The sequence below is a fragment of the Hyperolius riggenbachi genome, chromosome 1 (assembly GCF_040937935.1).
Source record: "Hyperolius riggenbachi isolate aHypRig1 chromosome 1, aHypRig1.pri, whole genome shotgun sequence".
In the NCBI taxonomy this organism is placed as follows: Eukaryota; Metazoa; Chordata; class Amphibia; order Anura; family Hyperoliidae; genus Hyperolius; species Hyperolius riggenbachi.
The window spans coordinates 612,360,806-612,386,825 of record NC_090646.1 but is presented as its reverse complement, the minus strand read 5'-3'; the positions used below and the strand labels follow the sequence as shown (position 1 = coordinate 612,386,825).

At 46.4% G+C, this 26,020-nt stretch overlaps 1 protein-coding gene across 3 annotated transcripts in view; it reads left to right on the top strand.

The window, feature by feature from the left end:
- The window catches only part of THBS4 (thrombospondin 4), a 128,408-nt gene that overhangs the window by 88,446 nt on the left and 13,942 nt on the right, over positions 1-26,020 (top strand). For all 3 annotated transcript variants that reach the window (XM_068250110.1, XM_068250121.1, XM_068250100.1), the window contains 7 exons: positions 787-891; positions 3,964-4,071; positions 5,215-5,374; positions 7,234-7,352; positions 15,029-15,081; positions 23,093-23,286; positions 25,593-25,771. In XM_068250110.1, the coding sequence (XP_068106211.1) occupies positions 787-891; positions 3,964-4,071; positions 5,215-5,374; positions 7,234-7,352; positions 15,029-15,081; positions 23,093-23,286; positions 25,593-25,771 (918 nt within the window). The remainder of the gene's footprint in view (positions 1-786; positions 892-3,963; positions 4,072-5,214; positions 5,375-7,233; positions 7,353-15,028; positions 15,082-23,092; positions 23,287-25,592; positions 25,772-26,020) is intronic.

The following is a 26,020-nucleotide window of genomic DNA, read 5'->3' as shown; positions in this document are numbered from 1 at the left end:
CTGTTGCAAAACGCGACCGAAAACTCGCATGAATCAGCTTGCAAACCGCTCAGGCAAAACGCTAGCGGTTGCGTTTAGCGTTTGCGGTTTGCAGTGGGTTCCAGGCCTTCAGGTTGAACACCAGCTTGTGGTGGGTATATAGGCCGATCTTCAGGTAATGCAGTGATGACAAGCATAGTGGGATCGCAGAGGTGTTTCAGTATTGGCGCTCAGCTAAAATCTCCTTTAGCAATGTATGGAAAGGTTTATTAACATTACCCATGGGCCAGCCCTCTAGTATTTGGAATTTCTAGGACTGTTCTGAGTGGAGTATGATAGAAGAGTCATTAAAACTCTGGGGACAATGTGGTTATGTTCGTGAAATGCATCTGCCTGGGCCCACTACAATGTGATATGGTTACATATAGGGCTGGACTGAGGCAGAGGCGAGAGAGGCTCCAGCGTCAGGGTGCAGTGTAGGAGGGGGCGCACAACTCACTCAGCTATCATTCCCCTGTTGTGTTTGAAGCAGAGAGAAATAAGAAAAGGGGATACATTGCAGTGACTGCAAGCCAGATAACTAGATATTAAGGTGCTGGGGAGGTTGTGGGCCCTGTGGCCCTCTTAGTCTAATAGCAATCAGTGTGTGACGGCTGGGGTGGGAGGGATGGAGGGGCACACTTTGGTGTCTCAGCTTTGGGTGTGTGCTGGTGGACCTTGTCCCAGCTCTGGTTACATATGTAATGTATATACAGTGAATACAGGAGTATTGTGATTGGATGACACCATCTTTGTGTTATTTTGCAGTGTACAGTCGGATGGGCTGGTAATGGCTATATTTGCGGACCAGACACTGATATTGACGGATATCCCGATGAGGCTCTTTCCTGCTCAGATCCAACCTGCAAGAAGGTATTCTATTTCCTATCTGTCTGTGTGAATGCATACAAAATAGAAAACTGTTCAGAGGAACGGAAGCTGCCAGTTGTACAGGATAACTGCTGATGTCTATCCAAAAATACATTGCTGATGAAGAGTAGCACAGGTAGTAACAGGGAAATGCTTGCACAGTCAGTGTTTGCGGTATTCCTTGGGACTCATATGGGGATCGCATTTCTAACTGATACCTTTGAAATTTGCTGGTCCTTTATAATTGTGAGCTGCAGAAAATTAAAGGCCTGCACATGCTCAACCAAACTGCCTGATTGGTGTCTGATTTTGGTCTGTTGGATGACAATCAGGCCAGGCGTGTGTATGTGAGGCAAACGACTAGACAGGCCACTGATGAACAGGCGGGCAGAAACATCAGTCTGAATCATCACCACTATGTTGGGAACACTGACCTGCCCCAGGCATCAGTAGGAACTGGCAGGGAATTGGCTGGAGGAGGAGCTCCGATCTGAGCTCTCGAAGACCATTTGCAGGGCACATATCACAACACATTACTACGTCTAAGGCCTCATTCACATCATTTAGCGCAGATGGCCGTGCGGTTGGAACGCAATGCGTACAATTGCATGCCATCTGCACCGCTGTGTGCTGCGCTGCTGATTCCATACATTTCAGTGAATGGGATCAGCACTGATATTCTCAAAAAATGCATGCAGCAGTGCGATAGCGCATCGTACTGCTGGGCAGCGCATATTATGGGAATGTTAGAAGGGCTGTCTATGCCCTACTACCATTTTGCATGTCACAGACTATACGTGCTGCTGAAATGCGCACGGCAGCACGTGTAATGACAACGAGGCCTTACAGGGACTGAGATTAGATTTACTTTCAGCTTAAAGAGACACTGAAGCAAAAAAAAAATATGATATAATGAATTGGTTGTGTACTATGAATAATTACTAGAAGATTAGCAGCAAAGAAAATATTCTCATACTTTTATTTTCAGGTATATAGTGTTTTTTTCTAACATTGCATCATTCTATAATATGTGCAGATTACACAACACTCAGCATTCAAAATGAGTCTTTCAGAGAAATCTGTGAAGTAATGACCTCTCCTCTGGCAGAGATAAAGTAAACAGTTCACTTACAGTTGAGATAATAAAAGTCAGATAACAGCCCTCTCCACGACTTAAGGTAGCCATACACTGGTCGATTCGCCATTAGATCGACCAGCTGACAGATCCCTATCTGATCGAATCTGATCAGAGAGGGATCGTATGGCTGCCATTACTGCAAACAGATTGTGAATCGATTTTAGCCTGAAACCGATCACAATCTGTTTAGCTACTCCTGCCGCCTGTCCCCCCCCCCCCCCGTATACATTACCTGACGCTGGCTCCCGGGCATCTTCTCTGCGCTGCACGGCTCTGTTCCGGCTCCATCCCGGCGCTTCCTGTGTCACTCCGTGACCAGGAAGTTCAAATAGAGCGCCCTCTATTTGAACTTCCTGGTCACTGCAGTGACACAGGAAGCGCCAGGATGGAGCCGGAACAGAGCGGTGCAGCGCGGAGAAGATGCCCGGGAGCCAGCATCAGGTAATGTATACCTGATTGGATCGGCCACCGCTAGCGACGCGCTCCCTACCCGCGGGCGATCGAGGGTAATTTCCCGCACGGCGCAATCGACGGACCGATCTGATTTCGGGAGGAAATCGGATCGGCGGGTGCGTTTACTGCGAACGATTGGCAGCAGATTCGATCCCAGGATCGAATCTGCTGTCGAAACGGCCGCGAATCGGGCCAGTGTATGGCCACCTTAAGACTTAGTCGGAGATCTTAATGGCTTGTTTGCATAGAGATAACAACTGGAGTTTCTCAACTCTTCCTGTACTGGAAACAATTAGACTGATGTATCTGATCTTAATGTTTTATTTCTTACCTGTACTACACATACAAATCATAATATCATAATTTTTTTTTCGCTTCAGTGTGTCTTTAAATAGACCCCTAGTATAACATAGAGCTTTGTTTTTTTTGTCTAAGTGCATGAGCAATGCCATGACATGACCGACCCTACGACAAACCGTTTACGTGATTTGTATATTCCATGCTCCACCCAACTGAACAACCAACTGACTGGCATACTGCGCCGCAAGCAAAACGACAGACTGCTCAACATGGCCACATTCAAAACAAGTATGTTGTTCAAACACTGTTGTACACATGTGGCCTACTGCACAACATCAGCCCAACAGTCATGTGAGTTGATCTGCTGGATGGATTGCACAGATTGGATTACACTCGTTTCCTTCACAAATACCTGAATAGTAAATTTTCACAAGTGATCAACTTGATGTTTACTGAATTCTCTGGTCTTAACATTTTTTTGGTTGAAAAATTATAAAAGCAAAACAATCCTACCGAAATAATAAAAGGTGCCCAAGTACTTGGTTAAAGCAAACATGAACTGAAAAATGAAAAGACAAAATAAACATACACACGTCATACTTACCTCCCTTGTTGTTTACTCATCAATCTTTTTCTCCTCTCCTGCTTCCTGCGTGTCCACTGCGATCAATTGAATTCTGTTCTCCATTTTGAAAATGGCCATTACCCTATAACAGCTTCTGGGTCAGCACACTGTTAAACTGTAATATTGCCCACTTGAGCCATAGGGAAACATGGACATTACCTTGCACATCAGTTTGTCTTTTCAGACGTTGAGGCAAGTATTCATTTGTAGGTACATCATGTGTTTATTTTAAATAATTTTACTAGGTTCAGGTTCACTTTAATGTTTGGTGAAATGTAGACAGTAGTAACATGAGACGAAAGAGCAGAAGAAGATGATGGGAAGGAAGATTTGCAGAGTTGAAAGCAGGAATACAGATGGGAATGAGGTTGGAAGATGGGACGGTATTGGGATATTGGGACAGTTAGTGTCAGTCCCTAGATACAGGCAACATATTTGTGTCCTAGCATCCAGATGTTAATGCTTTCTTGGATTTGTTTTGGTGAATGTTCTATAGGTAAACCCTGTCATGTCTTCTTTTTATAAATGACAGATAATATGATGTATTTTCTCCATATAGGATAACTGTAAGTACGTACCAAACTCAGGGCAGGAGGACACTGACAAGGATGGCATTGGGAATGCCTGTGATGAAGATGCAGATGGAGATGGTATTCTGAATGAGCAGGTAAGAATACTTCCAAACTACTGCCACCTTGTGGTTCCTGCAAGTATCTACAGTAACCCTGACATTCACCTGTGTGCACTGAAGGCATGTCTGGATCTCCGGGTGTACTATATGCAAATTGCTGTCCTATTGCTGGAGCTAAGCAAAGCATTTCCTGTGCCAAATCCCACCCACCCCCAGCTATGGGCAGTTCAGTGTGGGAAATGGGAACATCAATGTTATTGTCATTATGACAGTGAACTGTTAAATGGATGAAGGTATATTTTTTACATTGGAAGGAGGAGTTATCTAGAACAGGGCTTTTCAACAGAAAATGTTCAAGTACCACCAGTGTACCTGCGCAGTAGAGTGGACACAATCAGGGTCTGGCTGTTTCCACCAGAGCGGAGAGCCGCTACTCCGCACTCTAAGTGCCCTTTACTATTGAGGAAGGGGGACGCTTCTTTAGGATCCAGAAGCTTCCCCCTCCCGAGGTAAGTACCCCCAGATGCCCTTTTTTTCTTATTATTGGCAGTCTGTAGGTAGATTGCCAATACAGGTAGTCTTTCCAGTTCCTCCTTCCCCACTTAAAATATAGGTAGCCTCCTTCCACCACCAGAGAGCTGGGCAGTGACTCACCTCAAAGTTTGGCTCCCCCTCACTTGCTCCTTGCCGTGCTGCCCTGCAGAATAGTTCAGACCTCAGATCAGCTGTGACCTGGCCACAGTGAAGAGACAGCCAGGTGAACAGTGCACAGTGACGTTGCATATACTTCAAATACAGGAAGTGAGTAGTGATGTCACTTCCTGTATATATGATATATGCGCTGTCACTGTGCACCATTCACCTGGCTGTCCCTTCACGTAGCCAGGTCACAGCTGATCTGAGGTCTGAACTATTCTGAAGAGCAGCACAGTGATGAGTGACCAAGGAGGTGCCGAACATTGTGGAGGCAGGACGAGACCGGGACAAGTGCCAGACGGACAAATAAGTGGCAGGCAAACCCGACACGTACCACCTAGCTGACAGCAAACTGCCACCAGTGGTACGCGTGCCATGGATTAAAAAGCCCCTATCTATTCTGTATGCTATGGAGTGTTATTTGGAGAAGAGGACCTGCATGCATGGTATTGTTGTAGTCACTGTTTTCTGTTCCTGTGACAGGACAATTGTGTGCTGGTTGTAAACATCAATCAAAAGAACAGTGACCAAGATCTCTTTGGGGACGCCTGTGACAACTGCCGGTTCAAGCTGAACAATGACCAGAGGGACACTGACAATGATGGGCAGGGCGATGCTTGTGATGATGACATGGATGGGGATGGTAAGTAAGGCATCCCCTATGGCAGAAGCATGTTATTATACAAAAATATGTATTCAATAGAAAATAAATAAAGTAAATAACTCATTTTTTTTCAATTTACCTTAAAATCATCAAGATGTGTTTTTTCAACATTTATGGAGTACTTGCATCATTTTTATCACATGTACACAACGACCACTGTTTGCCATAAACTCCCGTAACTGCGTCACAGTCACTCTAGACCACCTGGTAGCCTCTCTGACCAGTGCCTCTCTCTCTCTCTCTCTGTCTCTCTCTCTCCCCCTCTCTCTCTCTCTGTCTCTCCTCTCTCTCTCTCTCTCTCTCTCTCTCTGTGTCTCTCTCTCTGTGTCTCTCTCTCTCTCTCTCTCTCTCTCTCTCTCTCTCTCTCTCTCTCTCTCTCTCTCTCTCTCTCTCCCCCTCCCTCCTCTCTCTCTCTCTCTCTCTCTCTCTCTCTCTCTCTCTCTCTCTCTCTCTCTCTCCCTCTCTCTCTCTCTCTCTCTCTCTCTCTCTCTCTCTGGGGGAGTAACAGATAAGATAATTAGTTTCTTCATTTGAGATATCAAGTATTTTTTAAAGAGTACTTCCAGTATTACCGAGGCATTTGTTAATGTAGTATACCTTGCCACACGAGATCACATCTGTGATCAAACGTGTGAATAACTCACACCCTGAAATAGTCATTAATCTCAACACCCCTCCCCCTCCCCCCAACTCGTTGTAAAAACCGCCTGCTGAGATTTCTGCCAAGCACGGCAGCACAGGTGGGGGTGGCCTCAGATCTCCGGACTGTTCGGCAGGCTTCTGGCAAGTGACAGGGGGCAAGGTTTAATATGATTGACCATTTCAGTCAGGACATGAGCTTTTCAGCCACTAAAATTGCCAATCCCCTGATAGAGGACTATAAAAACAACAATTAAACACAAAAACAGTACGTAAAAAAAATCACTGGATGTACTCTTTCAGGAAAGGGTGATCCTTTATCTATCTCAAAGATTGTGGTATTTTATTACTTTTCTCTGAACTTTTACTGTTATATATCTCACTTGGCTATTGTTAGTTGCATTGAGTTGATACAGCTGTAAGATGTTCCATATTTTTTCAGACCATAAGACTCTCCTGACCATAAGACGCACCTAGGTTTAGAGGACATAAACCAGGGAAAAAATATACTGAACCTGGTGTGTCCATGGTGCAGGGGCGTCTCTTGTGGAGCTGTAAGCTGTGTCATCAGCATGTTCCAATGTCAGGAGCATGTTTGCATTATAGTTTACGGATTATTAGCACATCATACAGTATAGTGGGAATAGAAAAGAAAATATGTTGCTCCCTCAGGATGGCTATGGAAATGCCTCCCCAATACCAGCGCATAGAGCAACAGTGGATGCATAATCCTTATATATCTAGAAATATACAGTATATGGTGATTTCTGGACTGCCCTCCCCTGGGTCTAGTGGCAGCAGGTCACTGCAGTATGTAGGTACTTGTAAGGGGAGACTTGGGACACCTGGCACTGGTCTGAACTGGATTATGCGGACCATAAGACTCACTAACACTCCCCCCCCCTCTTTTTGGGGTGGGGGGAGTGCATCCTATGGTCCGAAAAATAAGGTAATTGGTGTGTGTCTTCCTTTCAGGCTGCAAAACAACATGTGAGCATTTCTGTACCCACTGTAAATAGTACAGTTTTGGTGGATTGTTCTCACACAAAGACAATTAATTATGCAGATATTTCTCTATTACCAAAAGGCTGACTTTGGATAAAAGCTTTTTTTTCCTGTGTTAATAGTAATACTTCTACATCTGTGTGAAACCTGTTAAGATCCGCATTCTAGTCCTGATCGGACACTTGTTTTTGAAGGTATCAAGAACATCCTGGACAACTGCCAGCGGGTGCCCAATGTGGACCAGAAGGATAAAGATGGTGATGGAGTTGGCGATGCCTGTGACAGCTGCCCCGACATAATGAATCCAAACCAGGTCAGTGGAGAAGCGGCACCAAAATGAGTCATACAAGTTTTTATTGCTGAATCAGCAGATAGCCACTAGAACAAGTAACTTAACCTGACTGCTGCTGCCCAAGCTGGCGGAAGGCCTTGTACACACAGACCCGAGACAGGAACAACTGAAGGGGTTCTTTAGAGGGATTATAGTAAAATATAGTAGGGGAAGAAAAATATCAAGACATTGCAAAGTGAGAAGTTTAAAATAGAAGACATGTCAAACAATGATTAATACTCGCCGTGTAATTCAATCATGCTGTTTGATCCTCTGTAAGCCTGCAGGTCAGCATCTTTACTGCCAATAGGCATGGAAAAACCATTCATAATGTGCTTAATTTTTACAATAATTATTTATAAACGATTTAGTCAGTGTTTGCTCATTGTAAAATCTTTCCTCTCCCTGATGTGAAATGTATCACATGGAGACATCTTTACTGCTGGCAGGTGACATCTGTGGAAGGGGATGCTGCATTTTTTGGCAGTTGGAAACAGCTGTTATTTCCCACAATGCAACAAGGCTCCTACAGTGTGATGTCAGGACCTAGGTGGTGACATCATACTGTGGGAGGGGTTTCACCACAATATCAGCCATACAGACGTACCCGATGTGGGAAAGGTGATATTGGCTACTGATTGGGATGAAGTTCAATCCTTGGTTACAGTTCCTCTTTAACAATAAAGAGAAATCTTCCAGCACAGAGTGCCCTCTCTGTGTCATATGAAGAGAGGAGCGATTTGATCTCCATTGAAATCTGTTTTGAGTTACTGAACAGCAAAACAGAAGCACATTCCCAGCTGTGGGCACCATGGGCCGGATCTAGTAAGGCCGATCCAGAGATGCCTGAGGATACCCGGTCAGAATCATATAAGGCGAACCGTGACCCGATTAATAATTGTCTGCTGTTAAGTCGTTAAAGTGAACCTCCGGACTAAAAATCTACTCAGCAGCACTGAAAAAGCTTGGTGTATTCTTTAAACAGTTTCACAGCATCAGAACTTTGTTTTTCTTACCAAAGCATCATTTTAGCTGCATTTTTAGCTAAGCCCCACCCATCAAAGAAAACTGCCCGGGCTTTTTTTTCCCTGATGCTGTGCAAAGCATGATGGGATTTCCTATGTTGTTGTTCACGTTGCCTAGCAACTGGGAGGGGTGATCAGCACACAGGACAGTTGGAGCTGTGTCTCATGCTCCCTGTCACCTCCTTTCAACCAAAAAGATGGCTGCCCTCATGAAATCAAACATTTGCCTGTTCTTTTAAAACAGGGTGGGTAAGAGATTGTATCACCTATTTTAATTAACATAACTAATGTAACTTAATGACAGTATGTTTGTTTAGGCTGAAGTTCCTCTTTAAGATATGGCACTTTCATCTGGGTCATATCAGATCACAGTGAAGGTTGCCAAGAGGTATGTGAATTAGTGATTGTGTGGGTGCAGATGCATGCAGTATCCACAGCAAGGTATAATTTTATTTTGAATAAATCCAAGACAGCCTGTTCACACATGGGCCCATATGCAATTAACTTTTTCTCCTGAGTTTTCTCAAAGGAGATAATATTTAATCCTCTTTTGAATTAGTTCTCCTTCAATTAAACATTTAAATAGAAGAAATATATCAATTTAAATGATAGAACTATCATTTAAGGCTCGTTCACACTACAAGAGCTTTTCTAAGTGCTTTGTGATTATAAAAGTTCTAGCTAATGTTATCCTATGTGAGTGTGCACACTTGAGCGACGTGATTTTTTGTAAAAATCCCCCATAGCATTGCATTAGCAAGAGCTTTTAAAAGCTCTAGCTTTTAAAAGCTCTAGCGCTTAAAGAGACTCTGTAACAAAAAAAAGTTCCCCTGGGGGGTACTTGCCTCGGTAGGGCGGAAGCCACTGGATTCTAATGAGGCTTCCCCCATCCTCCTGTGTCCCACGCCGGTCTCGCTACAGCCCACGAAACGCACAGCCGACAATTTGGCGAGATGTGCAATATTTACCTTTTCTGGCTCCAGCGGGGGCGCTGTTGCGGCTCTCCTCTCAGAAAAGGCGGAAATAGCTCTACTATGCAGGCACAGGAGACTTGCGCTCGCGCAGTAGAGCAACCAACAGCAATCGGCTATTTCCGCCTATCTCTGAGCAGAGAGCCGATACTGCGCCTGCGCTGGAGCCGTGAAGGTAAATATTTACATCCCTGCTGTTCGGAGGGCCAGAGCGAGACCGCCGTGGGACACAGGGGGACGGGGGAAGCCTGGATAGGATCCGGAGGCTTCCCCCACCCGAGGTGAGTGCCCCCCCAGGGGAACTTTTTTTTGTTACAGAGTTTCTTTAACCTCCTTAGCGGTAACCCCGTGTGTGACACGGGGTAAGCCGCCGGAGGGTGCCGCTCAGGCCCTGCTGGGCCGATTTACATAATTTTTTTTTGCTGGACGCAGCTAGCAGTTTGCTCGCTGCGCCAGCACACTGATCGCCGCCGGCCCGCGCCCGATCGCCGCTATCCGTTGCGGCGCGCGCCCCCCCAGACCCAATCAGTGCCAGGCAGCGCCGAGGGGTGGATCGGGACTCCCAATGACATCCTGATGTCGGTGACGTCATCCCGCCCCGTCGCCATGGCTATCATGTAGCAGCGGCTATCATGTAGCGAGCCCTGGGCTCGCTACATGATTTAAAAAAAAAAAAAAACTGCTGCGCTGCCCCCTGGCGGAATTTTTCATACCGCCAGGGGGGTTAAAGAGAGTCTGAAGCCAATTAAAATACTTCTTTTTACCTGCTATTTATGTTAAGCAATATGAGCAGTGCCGAAACACCACATTAGAGCGGCAGGACGAGGCCTTTATACCCTCCAAATCCCCGGGGAAAAATCGGGGAGCGTTTCAAGGTAGAGGCTCAGCTTTACACTGTAGCTCTGCCTCTACTGGAGTAAATCTCTGCCGATCGCCTCCTCTCCCCGCCCCCCCCCCCCCCCCTCATTCTTCTTTCACTAAGAGGGGCGGGGCGAGATGGAGATCCGCGGAGATTGACTCCAGTAGAGGCAGAGCTACATCACAAAGCTCCGCCTCCCCTGGCAGCAAAATCCACGACCTGGAAGGTGGTTGAATATTGCCCTAGGATTTGGGGGGGGGGGGGGGGGGTATAAAGGCCTCGTTCTGTTGCTGTATTGCTGTATTTTGACGTTTCAGCACTGCTCATATTCTCCAGCTTAAAGGGGTTCTTTCGCGAAAAAAGTAGGCAGTTAAAAAATGTGACAGATGACAGGTTTTGGGCCAGTCCATCTTTTTAAGGGGGATTCTCAGGGCTTTCTTTGTTTTCAACAGCATTTCCTGAACAGCAGTTTAACTGCCAAAATAGCAAGATACCAGCCGGCCTCCCTAATCACTTGCACACTATTATGTCAGTTAGATTTTGCAACTGTTGTTCAGGAAATGCTGTTGAAAACAAAGAAAGCCCTGAGAATCCCCCTTTAAAAGATGGACTGGCCCAAAACCTGTCATCTGTCACATTTTTTAACTGCCTACTTTTTTCGCGAAAGAACCCCTTTAAACAAACATACTGTCATTAAGTTACATTATAGGTAGGAAATCCTATCCTATAGATACGGCGGATCGCTCAGAAACAGCCGTATCAGTCTGCCGACAGTGCGTACACACGCCGGACTGTCGTTGGAACGCCCACCCAGCGTGAGGTGACGACGGACCCGTCGTTGCTTCCAGTCCGGCGTGTGTACGGACCTTTACCCACCCTGTTTTAAAAGAACAGGCAAATGTTTGATTTCATAAGGGCAGCCATCGTTTGGTTGAAAGAAGGTGACAGGGAGCATGAGACACAGTTCAAACTGTCCTGTGTCCTGATCACCCCTCCCAGTTGCTAGGCAACGTGAATAACAACATAGGAAATCCCATCATGCTTTGCACAGCATCAGGGAAAAAAGCCCGGGCAGTTTTCTTTGATGGGGTGGAGTTTAGCTAAAAATGCAGCTGAAAATGAGACTTCTATAAGAAAAACAAAGTTCTGATGCTGTGAAACTGTTAAAGAAACACCAAGCCTTTTCAGTTCTGCTGAGTAGATTTTTAGTCTGGAGGTTCACTTTAACATAAATAGCAGGTAAAAAGAAGTATTTTAATCGGCTTCAGACTCTCTTTAAAAAGCTCTTGTAGTGTGAATCAGCCCTTAGACCCCATTCACACCTAAAACCACGAAACCCCGGCGATTACCGCTAGCGTTTTGCAGGAGTGATTTTTCCAAGATTAAGGCGGAAAAATCACTGTACACTGCAGCAGTTTGGGAGCGATCGCGATTAGCTGTGCTATGCATGCTAATCGCCAGCAAAACGCTGCATATTACGCATTTGCGGTTAACGCTAACCGCAAACTTGGCAGTGAGAACACTGCCATAGGCTTACATGGGCTAGCGGCTTTTAAAAACCGCTAGTGTTTTGCGCAGAGTGGGAATCGCGCGATTCCCGCTCAAGTGTGAATGGGGCCTTATAGCATATAGAATATTAAACACATTTTCAGTAGAAAGTACATCTATCTACACAGATCTGTACATGAGTCCTGAAAGAGGGACAAATGAGGAAGAAAGAGGGACAGAGGGATTTAATTCCTGAAGAGGGACCATCCCTCTGAAAAAGAGCTATGCGTTATTAATACCACGTGTGTCAGCACTTGACACGCAGAGGTGTAACTCCACTCAAAACAGCAACATGTCCTGTCTGAGCAACTCAAGGACTATGAGAGATCCTGATATGCAATATAGCTAATGTACCAGTGCCACCTACAGGCCGGAGGCAGAAACACCACAAATCAGAGGCGCTACAGTCAGTCATTCAGATTACATATCATCCCTATTCTCCCTCTTTTCAAACTCTTAAAAATAGCCAAGGTATATACAGTATAATGTAGGAACTCTGCATGTACTTGTCAGGGGTCACACGTATTTCAATCCCGTGCGTTTTTCATTCTGCGAACATAATGTTAGTGTACGAGCCGCATAAAAAATGAATTGGTGTGTTTTTCGATTTGTTTTTTTTTGGGCAGAAAAAAAAAACGCTCAACAAGTTCATGCTTTCTGCATACTGTATGAAAAACACATGCATTTTACATACAATGGTATCCTATGGGGAATTATTATTAGTATTATTATTGTAAGTATTATTAATATTGATTTATAAAGCACCAACATATTTCATCCACTGTACAAAGTAAGAAACAAACATGGGTTACAAAATAATACAGACAATGTTATACACCAATGTACAAAATGCACAGTTGGTGCAAAATACAGAGACTGTACAAAATACAGAATTGGTAATTACAGTGACAAACTTAAAATGAAGAAATGTGTAAGAAATTTCAGGACAAAGAAGGGTTAGAGAGCCCTGCCCTTGTGAGCTTACAATCTAGCTAACAATAGACCCTGCCAAGGCTGCAGCTGTGGGGGGCACAGAAGCCACAGGGGAAGAAGTTTCTTTTCCCTATCCTGAGAGACTGACAACTAAGGACACGGAGAGAAAAAGCTCTCTGCACAATTGTTCTAATGACTGCGTCTGCTCAGCCACTGATAAGGAATCATACAAAGTATTGTAGGCAGTCCCTATTCAGTGTTCAGCAGGGTCTTGTGTACAATGCCCAGCCTCTCCACCCCCTTCCCAAGTGCTGTGTACTGTAGTGATGCTGGGGAAGTTTGCAGAGCCAGTTTTGCTCCATCAGAGGACAGAGTGAGTGTAATAAGCAGAAGCTTATTACACTAACTCTGTCAGTTTTCTGTATGCACTTTCTGCACACTATGTATGTCTGTATGTGCATTGCTTCCAACTGTCCCTCTTTTGGAGGGACGGTCTCTCTTTGAGCCCTGTCCCTCTGTCCCTCTTTACTCCTTATTTGTTCCTCTTTCAGGACTGTGTCCCTCTTTCTATGTAAATATATGTATTTCTTTACTGAAAAATTTGTTTGATTGACTCTAAACTTTATTTCCATCCTTTAAATTGGTTTAATTCTTATTTTCACATGTTAATATGAGGGAAATGAACCAGGATGGAAAGTACCAGTGTGTGTGACTAGGGGTGTGTTGGGGGATGTGATCAGGGGTGTGGCAGGGGTGTGGCTTAAAGTGAATGGGAACCGCATTTAAAAAAAATGAAGCAAATACTTAAGGAGAGGGAAGGCTCTGGGTCATATAGAGCCTTCCGTCTCCTCTCTCGGTGCTCTCTATCCTGTGCTGGCTCCCCCCCATTTCAATCCCCCACCGAAAGGGTATTTGGAAGTCTTCGGGAGCCGTGTCCTCCCTAAGGGCCCGTTCACACTGCACGCGTTTCCAGCCGCGTTTTGGAAACGCGTGCAGGTGGCCAAAACGCACGACATCAGACATTGCATAGAGTGCAATGTCTGATGTTCACACAGCATGCGTTCCGGACCTGTGCGGTCCGGGAACGCATGCTGCACACAGATTTTACAAAAACGCGCGGCTGTCCCATTCACTTTTCAGTGATGGGATCAGCCACGCAACGCATACGAACGCGGACATGCGTGCGTTCGTACGCGTTGCGGTCCGCATGCGTTGCGGTCCGCATTTTGTAGTCTGAACGGGCCCTTAGACGTGCGGCTCCATACTGCACCCACGAGCGTGCAAGAGAGCGTGCTTGCGCAGGCGCAGTATAGGGCCGCCCTTCTTGAGGAGCACTCGGGCTCCCTGAAGACTTCTGAACCCTCCTTCGGCCGGATAAAGCAGTATTTGACTAAATTAGTCAAATACTGCTACCGGGCGAGCCAGCACCGGAACGAGGGGACCAGGAGAGGAGCCGGAAGGCTCTATAGGACCCAGAGCCTTCCCTCTCCTTGGGTAAGTATCTGTCTCATTTTTTTAAATGCGTTTCCCATTCACTTTAAGTGTCCCTCTTTCTCATCTCAAAAAGTTGGGAGGTATGTGTATGTGTGAAAACATGCACGTTTTATCACAGAAGCTAATGTAATTGATAGAGAAAATGCTTGAACGTACGCATGCGAACGGATTAATGGGGCTAACAATGGATTTGTTTCCATCCATTACGATCCGTTCCCTTCCGATTTGCTAACGGGCCATTTTTTAAAGAGACTCTGAAGCGAGAATAAATCTCGCTTCAGAGCTCATAGTTAGCAGGGGCATGTGTGCCCCTGCTAAACCGCCACTATCGCGCTGCTAAACTGGGGTCCCTTCACCCCCAAACCCACCCTTGCAATAGTTAGTCGTAGAGTTGGTCGTGATTTATGTCTTCCTGGAGGCAGGGCTAACGGCTGCAGCCCTGCCTCCAGTCGCGTCTATCAGGCGCGCATCGCCGCCTCTCCCCCGCCCCTCTCAGTGAAGGAAGACTGAGAGGGGCAGGGGGGAGAGGCGGAGATACGCGCTGACAGACGCGCGTGGGGCAGGGCTGTGGCGGTTAGCCCTGCCCCAACCAGGAAGCGCTCCCCCGCTGCACCGAGGGGATTTGGGGGTGAGGAGACCCCCGTTAAGCCGCGGGATAGCGGCGTTTTAGCAGGGGCACACATGCCCCTGCTATCTATGAGGTCTGAAGTGAGATTTATTCTCGCTTCAGACTCTCTTTAACTCTAATGTGAACTGGGCGTTAGTGCAAAGGTGCTTTATTAAGCCTATAGACTTCCTAACACTGTTCCCTTTCTCTTGTCCCTCTAGTCAGACATTGATAATGACCTGGTGGGAGATTCCTGTGACACCAACCAAGACAGGTACGGTATGAACCAGCAGATGGGCATGCTTGTATTACACTGGATGCAATCTAAAGAGCAGTTCCTCACAGTGACTCTGTACCTCTTACCCGTCCCGTGTGTTGTGTGACTTTAGTAATAAGGCCATGGTAATGGAATTACTGCAATTGGAAACAAATAGCTCCTTTCTTCAAATAGTTGTAGTTTCCCTGTTGTTGTAGTAACTGAGGGGTTCTGGCTCACTGTAAAGTGAGAGGCCTATTGATAATCCAGAATGTACAGTTAGCCTGTTAGGCTTGGTTCACACATAAATCTGTACATTTTTGGTGCAGTACAGTCCGTTTTGCATCAGTTTTCTATCAGTTTTACCTGACTGGACTGGAAATGTACACATTTTATAACAATAACATTTCTATAGTGCTTTTCTCCCATAGGACTCAAAGCGCTTTATGTGTGAACACAGCCATAGAATACAAAACTGATGCCAACTCTGTGTGAACCATGATTAAGGCATTGAAATCACATATAAAGGTAATAATTACCACCAGGGCCGGATTTACCATAAGGCACTGTAGGCATGTGCCTACAGGTGGCAGATGATGGAAAGGCGGCTCACTCTCCACCCCTAAGGCCTTCCTCCCTCCTTCCCTATGCAGAGTCCTGAGCATAGTGTAAATGAGAGGTTACTCACCCAGCTCTCAGTATTCCACTGACGAGATCTCCCTTTAGTCAGTAGCACCTCTAGCTACTGAGGACACCCCTGGCTACTTAATGCTAAGGGGCACCTGTAGCTACCTTTGATGGGCAAGGGAAATAAGGAAGAAGTGACAGCTGGGACATCCAGCACACTTGGGTTGCAGTTTGGCGGGGGTTTGTAGGTTCATGGAGGCGGAGTCTAGAGTGCCAGGACATCTGTGCCTATAGGCTCCTGTGATGTAAATCCGGGCCTGATTACCACTACAGAACCAGTGAAGAGCTAATGCAGAGGTTGAAGGTTATGCCCCATTTATAATGCTACAACATTATTTGTGACACTAGCTGATTGGCAGACGGAGTTGGAAATTATTACTAAAGATTATCACATTCCCGTTAGAAAGTTACAATTCATAGTAATAGCCACGAGATGGCAGTATAGCCCAATAACTTTTTTACTCTAAACTACTGTTCACTTTTACTTTAGCTGAGTTTTGGGGGCCTTTTGTTTTGTTTGTTTTTGTTATCCTGTGGATAGACACACGCACATTGCACATAGTATCGGTAGCTATCTAAAGTTCACAATGCACATAGTAAGGTAGCCATACATCTGTAGACTTGGCGGCGAATTAACCATCAGATTCAATAATTATTATCGAATCTTATTAAAATCGGTGCCACCAAGAATCAGAATCACTTTTATTCGCAAAGTACGCAAAATAACATACCTGGAATTGTTTGTGGTACACATGGCAAAGGCAGTAGAACATTAAAAGACATGGAGGTGACAGGATGAGAAATGTTCATGATACAGGGCAGTATGGTGGTGTAGCAGTATGCTTAGCACTACACCACCTACTGTTATAGTGCCCTGCCTGGGTTCCAATATCAGGCTGAAATTGGTTGCATGTATGGACATGCTGGAAGATAGAGTGACCAGATTTTTGTGGGTCCAACCTGGGACGGGGAGGGGGGCGTGTGGGGGGGGGGGGGGGCGCTGAGGCAAAAAATGGGCGTGGCCATGACATTGTATGGGCGGAGCTAACGTAATGATGTAACAGCGAGGCATAAGAAAGCAGTGTTTACGCCATGATGTGGACAAACGAGACTTTGCATCATGGGTGTGCAGAAACTGTGTGATGCTAATAGTATACCGTAACCACAAAGCAGCAAACATAGCCATCTATGACCATTAAATAATAAATGCAGTAACGGTTACCCCGGACACCAGAAAATAAACGCAATAGGCAACATGTCAGCACAAAATAACCGCAATGCGGGCAACATGTCAGTATAAAATAAACGCAATGCGGGCAAACATGTCAGTACAAAGTAAACGCAATGCGGGCAAACATGTCAGTACAAAATAAACGCAATGCGGGCAAACATGTCAGTACAAAATAAACGCAATGCGGGCAAACATGTCAGTACAAAATAAACGCAATGCGGGCAACATGTCAGTACAAAAGAAACGCAATGCGGGCAAACATTTCACCAGAAAAGAAACGCAATGCGGGCAAACATTTCACCAGAAAAGAAACGCAATGCGGGCAAACATTTCACCAGAAAAGAAACGCACTGCGGGCAAACATTTCACCAGAAAAGAAACGCACTGCGGGCAAACATTTCACCAGAAAAGAAACGCACTGCGGGCAAACATTTCACCGGAAAAGAAACAATGCGGGCAAACATTTCACCAGAAAAGAAACAATGCGGGCAAACATTTCATCAGAAAAGAAACAATGCGGGCAAACATTTCACCTGTAAAAGAAACAATGCGGGCAAACATTTCACCTGTAAAAGAAACAATGCGGGCAAACATTTCACCTGTAAAAGAAACAATGCGGGCAAACATTTCACCTGGAAAAGAAAGCATTGATTTACTCACCTGGCAGAAGTCTCCGGCCTCTGGCGCGCTGCTCCTGGGACCGTCTTACTTCTCCTGCAGTCTCCCGCGCTGACAGGGCTACGGCAAGATGGCGCCCGAAGCCCTGTACTGGAGACACAAATAGGTCTCCAGTACAGGGCTTCGGCAGCCATCTTGCCGTAGCCCTGCTCTGCCGGTGTCGGAACAGACACCGGAAGAGGAGGCTGGAGCGGGGCTGCAGGCAATGAACTGGCACGGCGTCTATAGACGCCACTGCCAGTTCATTGAGGAGAGAGTGGCCAGAGTCCCGAGGCCGGGACGTCCCGCTGCTGAAAGCGGGACGTTTCCCGGGACCTCATTAAGCCTGGGACAGCGGACCCCGAATCCGGGACGCGTCCCGGGCAATCCGGGACGTCTGGTCACTCTATGGAAGATCTTGGGCTGACATGGTCGAAAGGGCGCACAGCGGTGTGCGCTAATCGCAAATGACAAACACAATGAAAACCTCTGGCCGCTGTCCCCTCTAGTGTTTTATGCGTGTGTGTCCCCAGGGCGTAACTAGAAATCACCGAGCCCCCCCTGCATAAATTTGGATCCCCCCCCCCTTAGACATCCCCCCTCGCTCACCTCAGGCTCTCCCCTCAGCGCTCCTCTCCAGCATTAATCAGTGGCAGCAGGCAGGAACACATACCTCCATCCACCACGGAGGTCCGATCTCTAAGTGCCTCACGCTACTTCCTGTTTAAACAGGAAGTAGCGTCAGACACTTGGAGAGCAGAACCTCCGGCGCATGGAACACATGGAGGTATGTGTTCCTGCTCGCCGCCCGCTGCCACTGATTATTGCAGGAGGCGAGCATGCTGAGGAGAGAGCCCGAGGTGAGGGAGGGGGGGGGGTGGAGTGTCCCCCTCCCTGCTGATGTGCAGCCATGCTCTTTCCTCACGCTGTGACCCCTCCTGCCCCCCAAAACGTCCCTGAGCAGGACTCAGGGGGGGGCTACGGCCCCTATTGTTACGCCCCTGTCTCCCCCCCCCCCCCCTCCTCCCACACACACACATGTGCCTGTGCAGTTATACTTTACCTGTCCGGTGTCTGTCGTTGTCTATGCACTCTTCTTCCTCATTTGTTCCCCACGTGGTTGCAGGCGTATTGCATGTGGGGCACATACTCGCCCCACTCGCGTCATGCTGAAAAAATGTCATGCTGAAACCAATCAGGAATTGGCCTGCAGTTTACAGTGACCAACAGTTGATCAGCCATCAAAATTGCGAGATGTATGGCCACCGTTAGAATATTAGTACTGTACATGGTGTAGTAGTTGCAGTTATTTATTTCTATTATCTGCATATTATTAATGTTATTAAAGTGTACCTAAAGCAACCTAAAGAAAAGTTTCACTTTCTTGGGGCTTCTACCAGCCCCCTGCAGCCGTCCTGTACCTGCAGCCAACAATCCTCCGTTTCCCCACTGCTTAGTGTTGTTTTTGCCGACAGGGGGCCCTCCGACTCCCAGTCGGAAAAAACGAGACTAAGCTGCGGCGGCAGAATAGATGATTGTTGAAGACAGGTGCGGGACAGGACAGCTGCAGGGGACTGGTAGAAGCCCCAGGAAAGTGAAACTCTTTTTTCTTTATTTCGCTATAGATTTCCTTTAAACTTTATTTATAAAGCGCTAACATATTACCCAGAGCTGTACAATAGAACAATACAACGCAAGAACATTACAGCGTTAAACAATGGTACTGAATATAGTGCAACAATAAACAATGGTGTGCAGATTGCAAGAGGGGGATAAATATAGAAGACAAGCCACTAGTACTTCCATTTTGCACAGAGCTATACAGAGAGTTTATGAATCTTAAGGCACCCCGTACATACAGTATATCTGCACTTCAGAAGGAGTTACAGTGATTGCTTTGCTTTGCTATTACAGATCATTGGGGTAGATTTATCAGACCAATGCAATAAAAAAAAAAAAACATATTTAGCAAAATAGAGCAGATGCTCAGATCAAGGTTTTTTATTGGTTGCCCTGCACAAAAGCTTCACTTTTGCAACAGTTTTGCTCTGATTTTCTATCCACTGGTTATGATCAATGTGCCCCAGTGGAATTAAGATGTCATAGGTTGGGTGCACACATAACATAATGTGAAGTGCGTTTGCGTTTTTTTCCCCTGCAGATGCGTTTTTAAGCGTTTTGCGTGCGTTTTTAATGCGTTTGCTGTTCGCATATACAAAACACATGCTGTTCGCATATACAGAACACGCATTTTTCATGCGTTTTCATATTTACATTTATGCAAATCACTAGGAAGTCAACAGGAAACGGATATACATAAAAAAAATATTTTGGGGAAAAACACATAGAAAAACGCACGGAAAGCGCATGAAATACGCATACTATTGTGTTCACATTGACTTTCATTATGTGCACTTTTGACGTGTCTATAAATATTATGCAACAAAACCAGCGTTTTCAAAAACACACGCATACAAAATGCATATGCGGTTTTTAAATGCGTTATTTCCTGCGGCCCATAGACTTGTATTACCGGGAAAAACGCAGCGCTTTACGCAACGCTAACATTTCTGCTATATGTGCACCCAGCCTTAAAGTTATTTACAACAGACTTAGAATAAACATCAGAATATGACCCTGCGCAAGGTTAATTGGGGGTTCCGGCAATAGCTGGAGCCAAATTACTTCTCCCTCCAAGTTGCTACAACTTGGAGGGGGATAAGTATTTTACACCACCGGAAATTTGAGCGGTAGCAGTGAGCCATCATTTGGCTCGCCCTGCGCCCAACTCACTGTCGGCGTACAAATACGTATGCTCTGGATGGGCTTCCCAAATCCCACCACTGCTGCCCGTGACCCACTATGCTCTGGATGGGCTTCCCAAATCCCACCACTGCTGCCCGTGACCCACTATGCTCTGGATGGGCTTCCCAAATCCCACCACTGCTGCCCGTGACCCACTATGCTCTGGATGGGCTTCCCAAATCCCACCACTGCTGCCCGTGACCCACTATGCTCTGGATGGGCTTCCCAAATCCCACCACTGCTGCCCGTGACCCACTATGCTCTGGATGGGCTTCCCAAATCCCACCACTGCTGCCCGTGACCCACTATGCTCTGGATGGGCTTCCCAAATCCCACCACTGCTGCCCGTGACCCACTTCTTCTTGTGACCAAGCTCTCATCTGTGTATGACCACATCTGTACTGGGCATGCCTGACTATGGTCCATGAATGCCAGTAGAACAGAGGGCTCCTGCACAAAGAAAAAACCCGTGCTCCAGCAGCTTCATCTACTGGGCATGTGCAGGCCTGAAAGTGCGTACACACATGCGACTATAGTCGTTTGAAACGATCGTTCCCCGATCGTTTCAAACAATGATCGTTTTAAAAAAAGCAGCCAACGACTATAAAGTCTAACGACGGACGAGGTAGATCGTTAAAAACGATCTAGCTTGGCGGATTTTTTCCAACGACGATCGTTTGCAAAAGTAGTACATCGTTGGAGAACGGTCGTTAGTACTAGGCTTGACATGCGCATTTTGCTATTTCCCCATGGAACTTTTCATTTTTGTGCGCAAGCGCATTAGTTGCTTTATGTGATGTAACGTTCGTTCTAACGATCAGATCATTACACACCTTTAAAAACTATCTTTACTTAGGTTGTTCTTTCGTCAATTAAAAGTTTGTTCGTCGTTCACAATGAACGATCATTGTCGCATGTGTCTACGTAACTTTACTCGTGCATGCCCAGTCGGGATGTGCTCATAGACGGCTCATGCTGAATATGTATAGAGGGACCCGGCACCGGAAGGTGGGATGTAAGAGGATCGGTGAGGCCGTTGAAAAACATCCAGAATGTTCCTACTGCTGGAGTACTATTCTTGTACTTTTATGGAGTGTGTTGAGGCAGGGTCGGACTGAGCCACAGTAGTACAGTTTTTTTCCCTCGGTGGGCCCTGCCTCCAGGTCTCTGGTGGGCCCCCCTTCTTGTCTGACAGAGCTCCAATTGCTGCCTGCAGCACAAAAATTCTCTTCTCAGTGCTGTAATCACTCATGCTGAGAGCAGTGGCATAGCTAAGGAGCTGTAGGCTTCAATGCAAATTTTACAATGGGGCCCCCCCAAGCACTCTATACATAACAATTGATACGATGCACCAAAACCTGCCAATGGCAACTACAGTGTCAGAGGTGCAAGAAGGGGATGGGGAACAGTTTGTTAATGATTACCACTGTTCAAAGTATCTATAGAAGTGATTATTATGAGCACAGGACCAATAGACAGCTAATACTGCAGTTGAGGGAGGGCCCTTCGGGGCCCCTTTGGCCCAAGGGCCTCAATGTGGTTGCAACCTCTGCGGTCGCAACCTCTGCAAAGTAGGACATTACTTTATATTGAAGGAGGGGACTATATGCAAAGTTTTGCTGGGCAGCAGTGTCTCTGAATTACAATGCTGCTAAGATCATGTACATTTGGCCCTGTCAATAATACATCATGACCACGCCCACCTTCCGGTGCATGGTCACGCCCTTTTTTCACCGCAATTATGGGATGTGTGGGCCCCAGGTTGAAATTTCTTTGGTGGGCCCCCAGTGTCCCAGTCCGACCCTGTGTTGAGGTAGCTGAAACATTTGTATCCTGCTCATTCAAAACTGCCTTGTTTTTCCGATGACTTATATGGTACAAGACTCTACTACTGCTATTTATAATTAGGGATGGTCAATACGAAGCAAATAATTTCAAGTTGATGCAGGATTATGCACATTTTGTATGCAAATTTATGCAGCTTGAAAATAGACCAAATTTTACCTCCGCAGAATTTAATTGGTTCATTTTTAAGCTGCATTTCATTGACCATCCTCTAAATGCACACGTTAAAAGGTACAGGGAAACATACTTTTCATTGACTGTATGCTTTACTATACCTACTTTATGCGACGGCAACGCAGCATTAATGTGTTTTACCACTTTTTTTGTTGCGTTGTAATGTTGCGTTGCAACTTTGCAAAGCAGCGTCCAACTGTGACCCTAGCCCAGGCATGGGCAAACTTGGCCCTCCAGCTGTTAAGGAACTACAAATCCCACAATGCATTTGCCTTTATGAGTCATGACTGTGGCTATCAGGCTCCTGCAATGCATTGTCGGACTTGTAGTTCTCCAACAGCTGGAGGGCCAAGTTTCCCCATGCCTGACCTAGCCTAATCCATTAGTTATGGCTGGGTCACTCTGCAAGAGATTTTGAAGCACTAGTGATTTGAAAAGCTCTTGCTAATGCAATGTTATGGGGCATTTTTACAAAATCAAATTGCTCCAGTGTGCACACACACATAGCATTACATTAGCAAGAGCTTTTCAAATCACAACGCTCATAGAAAAGCTTCTCTAGTGTGACCAAGCCCTACAAGTGAGTGCTAGCATGCCAATAAATACGGTGCCTTTGTTTTTCCTCCACAGCGATGGCGATGGTCACCAGGATAGCTCAGACAACTGCCCCACAGTCATCAACAGCTCCCAGCTGGACACAGACAAGGACGGACTAGGAGATGAGTGCGATGATGACGATGACAATGATGGAATTCCTGACCTCATTCCTCCAGGGCCCGACAACTGCAGATTGGTGCCCAATCCAGGCCAGGAGGATGACAACAGTAAGAGGAGCGCCCACGCATTCTCCACTTATGCAGCAAAGAGCAGAGCACGTGTGGTTGAGAGCAATGGCCCATATGCAATTCACTTTTTCTGCTGCGTTTTCTCCTAGGTGATATTTTCACACATTCTCAACAAAATACTTTTTTAACCACTTGAGGACTCAGCCTTTACCCCCCTTAAGGACCAGCGTGTAATTTTATTATCTGTGCTGGGTGGGCTCTGCAGCCCCCAGCACAGATCAGGTTGCAGGCAGAGCGATCAGATCGTCCCCCTTTTTTCCCCCCTATGGGGATGATGTGCAGGGGGGGGTCTGATCTCTCCTGCCTGCCTGGGTGTTGCGGGGGGGGGGCACCTCAAAGCCCCCCTCCGCGGTGAAATTCCCCCCCTCCCTCTCCTACCTGTCCCCCCTGGTGATCGGGGCTGCACAGGACGCTATCCGTCCTGTGCAGCCTGTGACAGGCTGTCCTCTGTCACATGGCGGCGATCCCCGGCCGCTGATTGGCCGGGGAACCCGATCTGCCTTACGGCGCTGATGTAGCTGCAGCGCTGTTCAATGTAAACAAAGGAGACAAACGTCTCCTGCGTTTACATTTAGTCTGCGAGCCGCGATCAGCGGCCTTGCAGGCTATTCACGTGATCTAACAGAGCGGCCTTTCCTGATTAATTAGGGAGGCACCTGGCGACGCAGATGTGCGTCGCTGGTCCTCCAGCTACCACTTTGCCGCCGCACGGTATGAGTGTGCGGTCGGCAAGTGGTTAAAGAGGAGCTGTCCTTCTTAGGATTCTCTATTTTAACTGTCTATCTTGAAGCCAATCCTGATGTCATTTCCTCCCTTACTCTCCTCTGCCTGATTATGTATGCATTGCCCGCCCTCCTCCCAGTCTTCAGGCACTCCCACCCAGCTCTGCAATAGAAAGTGCATTGTCTCAGCATGAGAAATATTGGCCAATCGGAGAGGAACAGAGGTGTGGGAGGGGAAAACAGGAGGGAAAGAGGCTTCAGCCAATCAAGCTGCATTAGAGGGAAAAGTAAAGAAGCAAAAAAATACAACCCAGCATGCCCTGCAACTTCCTTTGTGCGGCAATGTACCAAATAAGAGTCAGGTAAACTGGGGAATGATCATTTATCAACAAGAAAAGTAATAGTGATTTTTAACTTTTGGATTGCCTGGTTTGCATCCTCATTACTGGTTTAGCAGATCAAAATAAAGAATTGATTTTTGATTTTATGCCCGACAGTTACACTTCAAGCCACCAGCAAGCAAGAAAATACTCAAAGTATGTTTTATAGTACTTTGTATTCTACTCTGTGCATCTAAATGCTGAAAAGTTGAAAAATTATCTCCTGGGAGAAAACTCAGGAGAAAAAGTTGATTGCATATGGGCCCATGTGTGGTTGAGAGAATGCACTTGTAGGTGTTACATGCCATTGGTATTTGATAGTGTTTGATAGTGTTTGATACTAATTTTGAAATGAAAGTTAGCAGGCCCATTTCAAATTGCACAAAATTTGCATGGACTCAGAACTGTTAGCAGTTCATTGAACATGTTTAGCAATGCCATGACCTCAGCACATTCTAATACCATTATCTTCATATGATGAAAGCGTGTGGGTTCCGTGACCTCTGCTTCCTTCTGCAGTGACAGAGCAATGCATGGTTGTCAGGAAATCACAGGCAGAAAATGGACAATAAGGAGATTCCAGTGGTATGCTTTCATCTACATACGCTGATTTTATTACCTTAACCCTCCCCATGTGTTGGCGAGAGTTCTGAACATATTGCTGGTCAACTTCATTATTCTTCATCTTTACCCCTCCTTCTTCATGCCGCTCTGTCAAGCGGCTTGCACCTATTCTCCGCCCCCTACCCATAATAATAGAACACGCCGCTATCCTGCAGGCTAGTGATGGGTCTGTACAAAATTCGGCCCCTAACTGTCACCCAGGGGATCAATTCCCACTACGGTGGCATAGTGGATAGCACTCTCGTCTTGCAGCGCTGAGTCCCTGATTTGAACCCCAGTCAGGGCACACTCTGCATGGAGTTTGTAAATGTCTGAGTATCTTTTTCACCCCATTCAAACTTCCTCCTTCACCTCAATAGAAGAAATTGTTTGGTAATAGTAATGCCATGTAAAACAACAAAGCAATGGCCAACTTCTCTTCACAAGTGTTACCTAGTGTGAACAGACCCATAGAGTTACTGCAGGTAGCTGTAGTTTATACCTGGGTTTACCAGTGGGGGGCAGAGAAGTGATGGCACATTCCTTTCTCTGAGATGTTCTTCTCATATTCTGTGACTAGACGATGGTGTTGGAGATATCTGTGAATCAGATTTTGACCAGGACACAGTCATCGATCGCATTGACGTCTGCCCAGAAAATGCTGAGATCACCCTGACTGACTTCAGAGCCTACCAGACTGTTGTTTTGGACCCCGAGGGAGATGCCCAGATAGATCCCAACTGGATTGTACTGAACCAGGTATCACGTTTGTTTTTAGTATTAACCAAATTCCTCTGTGCTGTACGGATCATTACACTACCAAATACCCCAAATCGCCCGGGGGGCAATCCGCCGGCATTTCCTGGAAGGGGCAGAGCTTTCAGCTTCAGCTCTGCCCCTCATGACGTCAATTACAGCGCATCGCCTCCTCTGCCCGTCCCTCTCACTCTACCTTCACAGAGAGGGGCGGGCAGAGGCAGCGATGCGCCGCGATTGACGTCAGGAGGG